Genomic DNA, 13,375 nt, shown 5'->3' on the forward strand with positions numbered 1-13,375 from the left:
GACCCATCCGGAATATCAGGATCCAGGCAATTTACATAGCTCAAATTTCTCTTTTATTTTGTTTAGTTTTAATAAATAACTGTTTGCGTCGTTTCAGAAATACGTTTAAATGCTAAAATATCGTATACTGTTATTTTTAGATTCTCTCGTCCTAAATAGAGTGAATTAAATTGCGTTTATTTTAAACTTAGTCCAAATTCATTTTTTTACAGCGTCATTACAGAAGGCGGGACTTGCAGAGCAGCGTGTTCGGATCCTCGCATGTGATTGGCCGCAGTGGTTTTATTGACACAGCGCTCGGACCAATCCGGCGCTGCCACACTTTGGTTAGGAGAGGCCCGATGCTTCCGCGTCTTCCGCTTTCCGTGGCCGCCTGCAGCGTTTCATTCCGGGCATAAAACCGAGTCCTGCGCCGCCTCCTCCGAACCGCCGTTCCTCCGCTCCACATAGCCGGCTCCCAGGCGCCTCACACGGATACGCACCTCCACAGACCCCGTAGATCCTCCGTTAACCCACCGTAGACCGGAGCTCCGCGGACATGCTCAGGCTACTGCTCCTCGCCGCTCTTGCAGCTCTCTCCTCGGCCAGTGATGTGCTGGAGTTCACCGATGATGACTTCGATAGCCGCATCGGGGACCACGACCTCATCCTCGTGGAGTTCTTCGCTCCGTGGTCAGTATTTCTCTCATAACACGCTGTCTTATGTAGAATTTGTCATAAAATAAACGAAAGAGCCGGCTTAGGCCACAAAACTGCTGCAAAGCCTCATTTAATTCACGTTTTCTGTCAATCAACCTTTCACTCCTGATATCAGATCTCTGCTTAAAAATATGTTGCATGTTTGCTAATTCTAGGGGTGTTACACATTGACCAAGTTAATAAAAAGTCCAGTTTAAACTCGTTAAAATCATAATTACCACACATTTCACACAGAAATCTCAATTCAGGCCACAAAGCTCTGCAAAGCCTCATTTTATGCACGTTTTAGATTAATTAACGTTCTCCTGGAGACGTTAATCATTTTCTCATGGTATTAGTTGTGTCTTTTTATAAAATTCTAATCTTGTAAATCTGCATAAAGTCGTGTAAAAGTCCAGTTTGAACAGTTTAAAATGAAAAGTACGACAGAAGCACCAGGAAGTGCGGGGCGGGACCTGGCGCTGTTGTAACGCGCTGATTGGCTGGCAGAGGTTGGGTGTCCACTTTTGATTGGTCCAACCTGTGAGCGAGTGTCAGGTGTGGAGGTTTTTGGGAATGAAAAGTTCAAAAAATTATAAATAAAGACAAAACTAAAACCTTTTACACTAATGGGGTCGTTTTTATAGTTTTCAAATGTTTACATAAGTGTAGATTTCAAATTTAAGACACTTCTAAAGACTTTAAATTAGTGTGAATTTTATTTATTTATTTTTTTTTGTTTAATACACTTTAGTTTGAATTACAAGTGTTATAAACTGAAAAAAATAAAAATAATCACCTATACTAACCTTTTTTCAGTTTTGACTTAAATATCCTATATAATACAAACTGGACTGGAGATTCAGGCCATGAATGCCTCATCAAAAACAGACCTGCAGTTGTGTTTTGTTTCATTCACACATGTTTGAGTAATCCTTTTATTATTAGTCTGTCTACATCTCAAGATCGAAATGCTCTGCTCCACCTTGCAATGTAATGAAATAGTAACTTTCAGGTTAACAGCTACCTTTTTTTTATACCAAGCTCCGGTATAAAATGGTGGCCTATAAACAAAGGACAGAATGAAAGTAAAAGCTTGATAAACTGGTTTTGGTTTCTCTTTTGGCTCCGATCTAACCTGAAATTCAACTTAAAAATGTGCTAAAGATTCAAATAACAAACTAAAAATGCCCAGATTTTGTTTTCAATTGGATCATGTTTTAAAAGCCCCAAAATAAAACAAGATTACACCTGAGTAACACAGTATTTTAGTTTTGAAGGCAACATATTCTAGATAAAATTGAAAGTGTTTTGAATTAAGATATTCATGGTATCTAATTTTTCATGTTGTCTGTGATAAGAGAATTGTCAAAGTGAGTTGAGTTTTAAGAAGGCATTGATTGTAAGAACTAGATGTAGCCTTGAGTGCAATTTGGGTCAGATAGAGCGACATAATAGTTTTGAGAGCTTTTACCACGCCCCCTTTTTAGATGACTAATCAATCAGCTATACATCTACAGCCCTTGTAATGACAAAGTAAGTTTAGTTTTCCACTCTGTTTTTAAAGTCATATTCTGCACTATTGTCCTGTATTTTTCCCTCATTAACAGCTTCTCTCCTGTTTCTTTCCTCAGGTGCGGTCACTGTAAACGTCTGGCCCCAGAGTACGAAGCAGCCGCCACTCGACTCAAAGGGGTTGTGGCTCTGGCAAAGGTCAGTCAGACTGCTCCTAATAAAATGGTGTAAATGATCTAAAACACAATGTTATAACAGTGCTAATAACTCAGTGTCAAAGATGTTTAAAACCTGACTTTACAAGACTAACAGTATAAAAGCAGGAATGAAAGTGACACAACAGCAGGGACTCTTGTGATCAAAACAAATAAACTAAATTAAAATAAATTTCCCTTTATAAAATACATTTTAAAAGGGGTTTTACATTGATTGTCTGTCATTTGATTGTATGTGAGAGCTAATAAATTTTGCCCTATAACCTCTTACTTAAAACTTTTGTGACACCTTCTAGGCTCCATGGATATCATTTCTTTAGCTGAAATGTTTCACAATATAGCATTAAACTGATCTATTGATTTAAAGGTGTCTTTACTGCTAAAATACATTGAAAAACATGTATTGTTACTGGGTTCATCTCTCCACAGATCTGACTTGTAACTCTGCCTTGCGAGGTACCACATTCTTGGCTCCATAGAGATAAAGGATGAGGTTACATAGAGGTTACATTTTCCACAGTATGACAATAATGTGAAGCATTTCCCTCCACCAAAAGTTACAGTGAAGCTTTAAACTAGAAACTATTATTGACGAAACTTTCAAATACAAAAGTCTTGCAGAATTGAACTGAACAGATATTGATGTGCTGTGTAAAAGTTTAAAAGTTTGTGGGTTAATTTAAGGTAAGCCTGACTGAAGTGTCATATCTATGCTGTGTATTTAAGGTGGACTGCACAGCCAACAGTAACACCTGCTCTAAATACGGAGTGAACGGCTATCCCACCTTAAAGATCTTCAGAGACGGAGAGGAGACTGGACCCTACGATGGACCCAGGTCTGCAGGTTAGTCAAATCTGGACTTTACCTGAGAAATATACAAAAGGGAGAGGTGGGCGGGTGAGTGGGCATGTTTAGACCATGAGTTATTTCAGTTCATGTTTGCAGAGGTTTAAACTACAGGGTTACCAGCTTTGCACAGAATAAGACCCCAAGGAGACATAGTAAAGGCATTTGACTTAACTCAATACACCCTTTGGGGGAACATTGCCGCCAGTCACAGGTGTAGTTTCACAGGTGTAGAAGGTGTAGCTCAAGGATCATGTTACTACTTAAACAAAAGGTGTATACGTGTCACATTTGTATCTGATCCTCCTTTAAACAAACAAAAGCTCCGGGTTTATTCTGCATCAGGAACTCTCCACTCTTTTGGGCACTCTATTGATACTTCATTGAGACATCACACTGGGGGTGTTCTACATGTATGTTCAGCAATTGCCACCAGAGTGACACAATATACACACAGGCAAACAGCTTGGCAAGTCTTTAGACAACGTACAAAATGGATTTAAACAGGAGCTTGTGACACAGCAGTGCCTACACTTAGCATCACACCCCCAGGGAATGTTGATGACAGCTTCAAGATTCAAGAATTTGTTGTCATTGTCACAAGTAACAAGAGCATAAATGCAAAGTATCAATCAGAAATGTGCTAAAAGATTCTGGTAAATGTCTTTATTTATTTGCAAAGGCAAAGCACATATTAATGAACATCTTGGTTGAGGTTCAATTATCAGAGTGAATGGAAGTGGAATGAAACCTAAAACTCACATTTTTATTTCAGCTTTATAATAATCGATATTCTAATTCTAATTTTGTGGGCCTTAAAAACTAATTCTATACCACTTGATTTGATGGGATAAAGCCTGTTATAGTTATAAATTATAGTTTTACACCAATCAAGGAGTGTTGAAAATTTTGGAGTTACCAGAAGTGGAGAGTTCTTAATGCCATAGCTGTTTTTTGTTTATTTAAAATATCATCATCTTAACTATGTTTTATTAAAACTAGTAGTCTAACCTGTCATAGGCACTTTAAAATATCCCCCCAAAATTATGTTCAAATTCATGTACATAATTTTTTTTGTCTGCCTTGGCTTCAATTAACACATCTTCTGACTGAACTTTAAACGCACAGAACTTACTTCATAAAATTTGCTACAGTTTTCACCTTTTGTAGAAAGAAATTTTTAGGTTTCAACTTTCCACAATTTTTTACTATTTTTTTTATGTACAAATCCTCTCTGTATGCTGTTTCTTCTCACCTGTGTTTTACCTGGTTTCACGATTTGCATGTTCTACTGGGTTTGGGTGGGTTTCCTCCATCAACCCAAAACATACCCAAAAGTCCAAATCCTCCAGCTAAGGTAGTTCTGACCAAGACTAACTCAAGATCTGGAGATGGGTCCCACTGCTCCTGACAGGTTTAACCTAGAGACCATGAAGGATGGGATCAAATGCTGAGGACTTGTTTCCCCCAGGGGACTGGTGGACCTTATCAACCTGTCTTGACCGGTTTCTCTTGATTCAGGCTATCACAATACTAATGAGCTCGACTAACTCGACTTAGATACTAGAATAAACTCAATACTCCATAATAGACTGCAGTATCTCAATGATAACAATAAACATGCTTTCTTTAAACAATAGAATGTGATATTACATTTACATTATCGTGTGGCCTTATCCGTGTAATCCATGGGTCAGATAGTGGTCCTTGGGCATATACTAGTCTGTGGTCTTAGACTTGTTCTGATACAGCTCATGATCATTCTAAAGCTATTCAGGAAAAGTTAATTTCTGTTCGGTGAATGGGACTTTATTATCGATACGATAGGTTGTATCAAAATCGTAATCATATTTCAGACAGCATTGCACTCTTCCTGTCTGTCCTCACCTGTATCTCTTGTTTCTATAGTTCTTTTGTAAATCTGTAGTCTTTTCTCTGTTTCAGACGGCATCGTGAGCTTCCTGAAGAAACAGGCCGGTCCTGCATCTGTGGAACTCAAATCTGAGGAAGATCTGGACAAATACATCTCTGACCAGGATGCCAGTGTCATCGGTACTAATGCATGATAACTACACCAATACACGTGTACACCTACTACTACTGTAAAATACGCTTGTACACCCTCCCCCTCAACATCAGAAACTCTCTCACTAAATGCCTTTATAAACTGCCCAAAACTCACCTTTTCCTCATAGTCTCTACCCCCCACAAATGACTGCTTACTCACTACTTGTTTTGTCTGTCCTTGTTTTTGTGTTATCTTATTGTGAAGTTTCTTTGTGCGCTATATAAAACCAATGTATTTACATTACATTCAACATTAAACCTCTCCTACAATGCAGTCTGTGCCTCTGTAAATATGACCTTTTGTGTCTGATGTTCTAGGCTTCTTCTCAGACTCCTCGTCCTCAGCTCAGGCAGAGTTTCTGAAAGCTGCCAGCGCTCTAAGAGAGAGCTACCGATTCGCTCACACCAATGAGGCAGGTCTGATCGCAGCCAATGGAGAGTGAGTACTGGTTAGAGTATGCAAATCACAGCTAATGGGGGGGCAAGGGGAGTTAAGTGTTGCTTAAAATGTACAAAAATATACGGAATCCAGTTTAAGGTTGACTTTGGTTGACATACAGCTGGTTCTAGGGTCTAGTCACCAATAGATAGAATAGTTGATTAGGTTCACATCTGTGAAATTGCCTTTTAGAGAGTTCTCATAAAAGTAGAATGTGTTTCACAAATAATGCTTTTGTTTAATTATTATCAGGGGCGTGGTGCTGTTCCGTCCAAAGAAACTGCAGAACAAGTTTGAAGAATCCACCGTGAAATTCAGTGAAGAAAAGTTCACCAGCAACAAACTCAAGAAGTTCATCCAGGACAATATGTGAGTACTGCAAATACTACTACTACTGCTGCAGTAGAGAAGGGGGTCAGAGGATGCAGATAATATAGTGTTATAATATTCTCGTTTCAGTTTCGGGCTGTGTCCTCACATGACGGATGATAACAAAGACCAGCTGAAGGGGCGGGACCTATGCGTGGCCTATTATGATGTGGACTATGCAAAGAACCCCAAGGGCTCCAACTACTGGAGAAACAGGTGAACTGCAGGACATTCAAATAGTTTTATAAAAATATACCATGAAAAATAACATTCTTCCCTCAGAGTGATGAAGGTGGCAAAGGGCTTCCTGGATGAGGGGCGCAGCCTGAACTTCGCTGTGGCCAATAAGAACACGTTCATGCATGATCTGTCAGAGTTTGGATTGGACGGCAGCAGTGGAGAGCTCCCCCTGGTGGCCATCAGAACAGCTCGCGGTGACAAATATGTCATGACCGAAGAATTCTCGTGAGTGCACCCACTTTGGTTTTCATTTTCATTCACTCTTTTAAAGGGCCCATATTGTGCGATTTTCTGATCTATGCTCGATCTGGAGTTTTGTTTCATTCACACATGTTTAGGCTGAGTTCTTCTTTAAAACAGAAAACGGTCTGTTCCACCTTGTGATGTCATGTAGTAATAAAGTGCTCCTGATATAATTTGGATAATTTCATCAATTGTTTTGAACTGCCAATCTACTGAGCAAAAGGTAAAAAATGTCATGAAGCATGACATCATAAGCATTTTCAGCTTTGGAGATGTAGACAAACTAATAATAAAGGTTTACTCAAACACACTCATGTGTGAATGAAAACTGAACAAAATACAACTCCAGGTATGGTAACAATGTTATAACTTAGTTAAAGGCTCAGAAGAGTCCCTTTTGTGAAACACTGTTCACTTTGAGGTTAGTGACACAAAAGGTACTCCTGAGTCCTTGTTAAAGTGAATCTATCATTTAGGAGCCAATAGTTTTAGTAATGTTTGGAACTAAACACTTAAATTGTAAACAGTTCCCTGGTTTTGTTTTTCCCTCAGTCGTGACGGTAAAGCTCTGGAGAGTTTCCTGCAGGATTATTTTGATGGAAAACTGAAACGTTACCTGAAGTCTGAGCCCATCCCTGAGGACAACACCGGACCCGTCAAAGTGCGTATGACAGGGTTTTATGATTCTGTTGTTTTGACTTAATCTAGTGAATAATAACTGTGGTAAATAGTTTTATACCAATCAAGAAACAATTTGTGAAGGAAAGTTGAAAAACATGTATAAAATGGAACACTCTAATTTTCAAGCATTATGCATTTGTGACTTCACACTGGGAAAACCTCAATTTACCCAATCATTTTTCTCATCCTTTAAACATAATTTTAACAAAATAAAGCAATAAAGGTGTTTTCTTTTATTTGTCAAGTACATACATTTTTGGTCCATTTGACAACATTGTTGCTAGGTAAGTTATGGAATTCCTAGTGGGAGGTCATGATTTCCAAGCAGGAAGTTAACTTTTAAACCTAAAAAATGGCCAACCTGGAAAAATGTTTGAGTTGTTATTGTGGCAATGCATTGCAGTTTTGTACTAATCTCGTACGTTTTCCTTTTTCAGGTTTTGGTGGCAGAAAACTTTGACTCAATCGTGAATGACGACTCTAAAGACGTTCTCATTGAGTTCTATGCTCCATGGTGCGGCCACTGCAAGAACCTGGAGCCCAAGTACACCGAGCTCGGAGAGAAGGTGAGGCTAACCACTCTGCTATAGCTGTGAAATGACTTTTAAATAGCATAATCATTCTGGGTTTATTATTTATGGGTATATTCAGATTCAAACATTTGGTGCCAGAAAATTAGTTTTGACTTTATTTGCACCACTGGCTGCAATAGTCGGTTCCATGCACACTCATAAGTAATAATTTTGTATTAATCTGATTTTAAGATTATTCAAATGACCTGTAAAAAGCTAAATAATAAAATTTCTTTCTGATCATGGGCTCTCTGATTACTCATCAGATTTTGAGGTTTACATTTCATTTATAAAATATTAAAAGTCCAGAAATCAGATTGTAATCAGACAACAAGGACAGACACTGTTTTTAGATTAGAAATGCTGCATGTCAAAAATCACATGCAAAGTCACTTGGGCTGGACTCATGTGGTTTAAACTGTCTGCGTTTTTACAGCTTTTGGTTTTAAGCTGTGTTATATTTTTCAGTTGTCGTCTGATCCAAATGTGATCATTGCCAAAATGGACGCCACAGCAAACGACGTGCCATCGCCGTATGAAGTCAGCGGGTCAGTGCTCCTCTAGAACTGCTTTAAACTCTAACTTTACAATAAAAACAAATGTAGTTAATATGAACAATATTATACTATAAATAATTTCCACAAACTGACTTGTTTAGCTTCAGAACAAATGTAAAATACTAAAAAAAAAAATAAAATAAAAATTGTATTTCGTTGCTTTTTTGTTTTAAATCAGACCTAGTCTGCAAAATTAGATTTTTCAGACTTTTGATCTTGTTTGTTTTTTATCCTCTACACAAGCAGAATGTCTGTTTTTAAATCTTAAATAGTGTTTAAATGTGTTTTGTTTTTTTTGCAGTTTCCCCACAATTTATTTCTCTCCAGCCGGACAGAAGAACAGCCCCAAAAAATACAATGTAAGTACAGTACTTTTACAAGGAAATGAATTATGAAATGTAATTCAAACATTATTTGATCCTGAATAAAAGATCTGACATGACTATCTGCAAGTGTAGCAGTCTTATTGACACTGACACAATGTTATTATTTTAAGGACAGTATGTCCTCTCCAAGGGTGCTCAAACTTTTTTCCTCAGTGGGACAAAATAAAAAAATCCATTCCTGTTGATTGTACTTAAAATGTTTTCTTTTTCTCTGGTTTCAGGGTGGTCGGGAAGTGAGCGACTTCATCTCATACCTCAAACGTGAAGCGTCCAATCCCCTGGTTTTGCCCGACGAGCCCAAGAAGAAGAAAAAGAAGTCTGAGCTATAAAAACTACAAAAATGTCCTCTGAAAAAACTACAAGCCCAATAACTTCCTGCTCCGCAGCCCTGCCCACAACGTGACAAAGGGGCGAGACACAAACTGAAATCATCCACTAAAAAAAGCTCTGAAGACGAACATGTTCCAATCAGAACTGAGCCCAAACCCGAGACCCGGAATCTGCGCGGCGACAGCAGGAAGAAATGCTTTTTTTTAACCAATGGGGGGCGGGCCTTAGCAGAAGAGATTAGCTCTGATTGGTTGGTGGCACTGAGTTCACTGGGATTCTTTTGTTTTGTAAAATGTCTTTTCGTTTTTGTACATTTGGAAGATTGTGAAATAAAAAGGCCCACAAAACCAACTTGTTTCCAAAGTTTATTTAAAACTTTTGACAGTGGTCTAACAGTACAAAAGTCCAGTTCACCGAATTAAATTTCTTTTGCTATGTGTGATGCTCCAGGTATGACCCAGACATGTAACCAGTATCCACGCTTCAAACTTCGCCCCCGCAGCAGGTGTTTGCAATGTTAAATAATATGTGGCACTCACAAGTGTTTCAGATTAGAAGTCACTGAAGACAGCACCATAGATTGTATACACCGGTCTTTCCCAAACTTTTGGGGACTCATATTTTAAAAGTCTCAAATCTTCACGACCCAAGTGAATAAACATTATTCGTAAATCACAAAATAAATTTGTGACAATTATTGAACATTAATGAGGATATTTTATTGTTTGAGTGATCATGTGTCTCTAAACAATCAGTATTACGTTTTAAACAACTGAAAAACATTAAACAGTGTTTCCCACAGAAAATTGGTTACACAAGGCAGGGCTGCCGAAAAGTGAGGAGTGGGGAGGGGTGTGTGGAGATTCTGTGCAGAGAAGGGAGGAGCAGGGGGTGCACGGAAATGTATGTATATGTATATTGATGTATATTGCAGGCCTACATGCAGATTGTGACAAGGTGATTCCAAAAAAATCTCTTGTGACCCACCTGAGGGTCCCAGTCTTTGGGAAACAATAGTATAGACTGTATAGACTGTATAGACTGTGTACAGATGGAGAAACGGACATAGGGAAACCGCCAGCCGCAACCTTCCAAGAAGGAAGTGAGCATGTACTTAGATTTTGGACCAGAAAAGCTACAATTATATTTAATAAATTTACCAAGTTTGTATGAAAATTGCCAAAAATTTCCTGGAACAGTAGATGCTGCTGTTAAAACACTTTACACAGAAAAAAAAAATTATTTTGTGTTTGGTTCCACTGTAAGGCGTGCTTTATTCATTCCTGGTGCGTGAAATAAATTCTCTGCATTTGACCCATCCTTCAGTGTCTTGTGTTTACTTGCCAAATCTGATTATTATCAGATTTCAGAGTTAAAAGATTATTAAAATGACATGTAAAGAACAAAATCATGATTTCTTTCTGTCTTCTAAAAACAGTGAGATCAGATGCACAGGCCTGGAGGGTCACAGGGTCCTTTGGAGAAGTTTGCCAGCAGAGGCACAGGAAGATGGTAAGTAGGTATGTCATTAAAGTCTTCAAGTTCCAGAAATTAGGTGATCAGATTTTGGGGTGTCTCTGGGTTAAACCTGTTAGGAGCATCACCAGATCTTGAGCTAGTCTTGGTCAGGATATTATCTGCACGATTTGACCTATTGTGCATGTTTTGGGTTGATGGAGGAAACCAGAGCGCTCGGAAGAAACTCACCAGGACACAGGGTGAACATGCAAACTCACAAAAACACAAAGACCCGGGAGTTGAACCAGGGACACTACTGTGATGCAGTAGTAGCAGTAGACTTTAGCCTTCAGTGAATAGTTGGTATAGGTTAAGAAAAAAAATGTTTTGACATGTTTATGAACAATCAGACATGCTTAAAGGTTGTATAGAGGATTTTTTTAAGGGAAGAGAAAAACAGCGACAGTCCTTGTGCACGTTCAGAATTACTGTTGAAGTTTCCTAGCTAGAAGTAATTCAGCGACCGACGCGTCAGTTTTTAGACCCTTCGTCTGCTTCGGTCGCGCCATCGCTGGACGAGATCTCCAAGAATCACCTCAGTTTGGCTTTGCTCCTTTTCCTCTTCTCTTCTTCTTTCAGCGACCTCAAAAACTGACTTTCTTTTGTGGCGAACCAGTCGTGGATTCTCGTCCGCCGTCGCGACAAACTTTGTACGAACTGCGAGGAAGCTACAGTTTGAAAAAGCCTCTAAGAACCGACGAATCAGTTACACTAGGGAGTTTGATTGACAACCCAACAGCCAATAGAAAATGAGGGAGCCTCGTTTTCTATTGGCTGATGTTTATCTGGCCTCAACACGTCCACAGTTGATAGATTTTCGTTCTTTTTTTTTTTTTTGATCATCATAATTACAAAGCTGCTGCATCTCTGTAATGGTATTTTAATCTTTCACTGACATTTTGAAACTAAAAAAAAAAATCCTCCATACAACCTTTAACACCAAAAATGTACTATTATAATTATATTCATTCTATTGTTGCCAGACTGGCTGGGGCACTGAGCAGTTTTTAAACTTAAAAACTGAAAATTCTTATCTTAAAATTTTAACTTAACATTTTGGGACCAACTAAGCAGTGCAGCTTGTGTAGTGCAAATGAAAAAAGTTAAGGACTATCGGATTTTGTGACTGGAGCAGACAGTTTTTCCTGTATCCATGGCGACCCTGCATGGAAATAGCTATGCTAACCAGCTAGCTCTGAAATGCTACAGACTGTTTACACTAAATATGGTGTGACCAAATAAGACATTCTATAGAAAAGACTCAACTCAACAGAGTAGAATGAGGGGCTTAGGAGAGGCTTTCCTGTTCTGTGTCCAGAGTTTACTACTCCCTACAGGCTCCTGTGATTCTGCAGGACACAAAGGGCACAGAGGAGGGACACTTTTGTCCTGAGGGCTGTTACTCTCACATTCCCTGAAACTGGACATGATGACCCTATCTAGCTGCACTCAGACTTTTGTTTTAGCTTTCCTGTTATTGTCCTATTTTCTGCCCGAATAAAGTGATATTGACAGACTGCATGATATAGTGTAATAATGAATATACAGAATTAAACAAAACATATATCGTATTTTTACTTCAGTTTTCTTTTAAAGGTGATGAACCCAGTAGTCCACCAGATGGCAACACTAGCTTTACAAGGCCCTACTAAGAGGAGATTACCCTTTGTTTATCCCACAATGTGGAAATTCCAGTGTTACAAGTTAAAGAACATCACAACAGAATAAGAACATGCATCAAAATAAAGATCAAGATAAATTACTTACAATAGACAATAGGCCACCGCTTTTAACACAATTTGGGTTTGTACACAATATTCCCAACACTAGTAGCTCTGTTTCAGCAATCAGATAATGAACTGTTAATGTATGTAAAAAATACAACGCAAAAGGTTTTTACCAACATTGATGTAATGTAGTACTGAACCAGCATTAAACTAGGATTAGTAATACCACTGGGTCTAGAACAAGACTATCTCAGGATTAAACAAGGGCTAAACCATGACCAAACCAATAAACAAGATAAACACAGGTACATGTCTAAACACATGTCCAATATTTCCGTGTCTGTTTCTAGCCCCCTGTAATTGAATGCCTCTCCATCTGTATAAAAAATAAATTCATCAATGTTTCATGCAAATTGCTGCTCAAATCAAACTGGGACTTGGATTCTGAGTTTGGCATGAGAATTTAAGTCAGCATTTTCCCACAGGGGCAAACCATGATCTCATCCCTGTGATCTGCAGTTTTGGTAAAATTGCCATATTGTGAGTCTGTGTTTTTGTTTAGTGCGACTGTTTAATGGAATGGTTAAAACCAGACTTTTTACAGTCAACTTCTATTGTTCAGCCTCCATCATGCTCTGAGTGATTGAAGTATGAACATTCAGAAAAAGAAGATAGTTTTAGTTACTTCTTAAATATTGAATCAAATATACAGAGAAAACATGAATTGTGACCAAATTGTAGTCAGTGCAAGTATAAAGAAGTGGACTAACAGAGTGTGACGTCACCCATAGTGTTTGGTTTCAGGCAAATGAAGCTCACAGGGCTGGCAGTTATAGGGGAGAGTTCCATATTAGGAATAGGAATTTAATTTGGAGACAAAATAGCGAAATAAAAAGACCAGGATGATGTAAAGCAGGTTAATGTGAACATTTTAAGACCAAAATAAGGAGGCCCACTACAACAGTTACAGAGAGGATGACAATTTTTCCAC

General features: G+C 38.5%; 1 protein-coding gene across 1 annotated transcript; it reads left to right on the plus strand.

Annotated features, from left to right (window-relative positions):
* The first annotated feature begins 340 nt into the window (after positions 1-340).
* pdia3 (protein disulfide isomerase family A, member 3) lies at positions 341-9,490 on the plus strand. Its single transcript, XM_020924935.2, has 13 exons — positions 341-672; positions 2,313-2,391; positions 3,135-3,252; positions 5,200-5,307; positions 5,641-5,761; positions 6,014-6,130; positions 6,221-6,346; positions 6,413-6,595; positions 7,166-7,274; positions 7,732-7,860; positions 8,335-8,414; positions 8,725-8,782; positions 9,031-9,490. Exons 1-13 carry the CDS (start codon positions 539-541, stop codon positions 9,136-9,138), a joined length of 1,470 nt encoding a protein of 489 aa, XP_020780594.1. The 5' UTR covers positions 341-538; the 3' UTR covers positions 9,139-9,490.
* The last annotated feature ends 3,885 nt before the right edge of the window (positions 9,491-13,375 follow it).

This window comes from Boleophthalmus pectinirostris, unplaced genomic scaffold (genome assembly GCF_026225935.1).
Source record: "Boleophthalmus pectinirostris isolate CB_2022bp ecotype Guang Dong unplaced genomic scaffold, ASM2622593v1 HiC_scaffold_2, whole genome shotgun sequence".
Classification (NCBI taxonomy): Eukaryota; Metazoa; Chordata; class Actinopteri; order Gobiiformes; family Gobiidae; genus Boleophthalmus; species Boleophthalmus pectinirostris.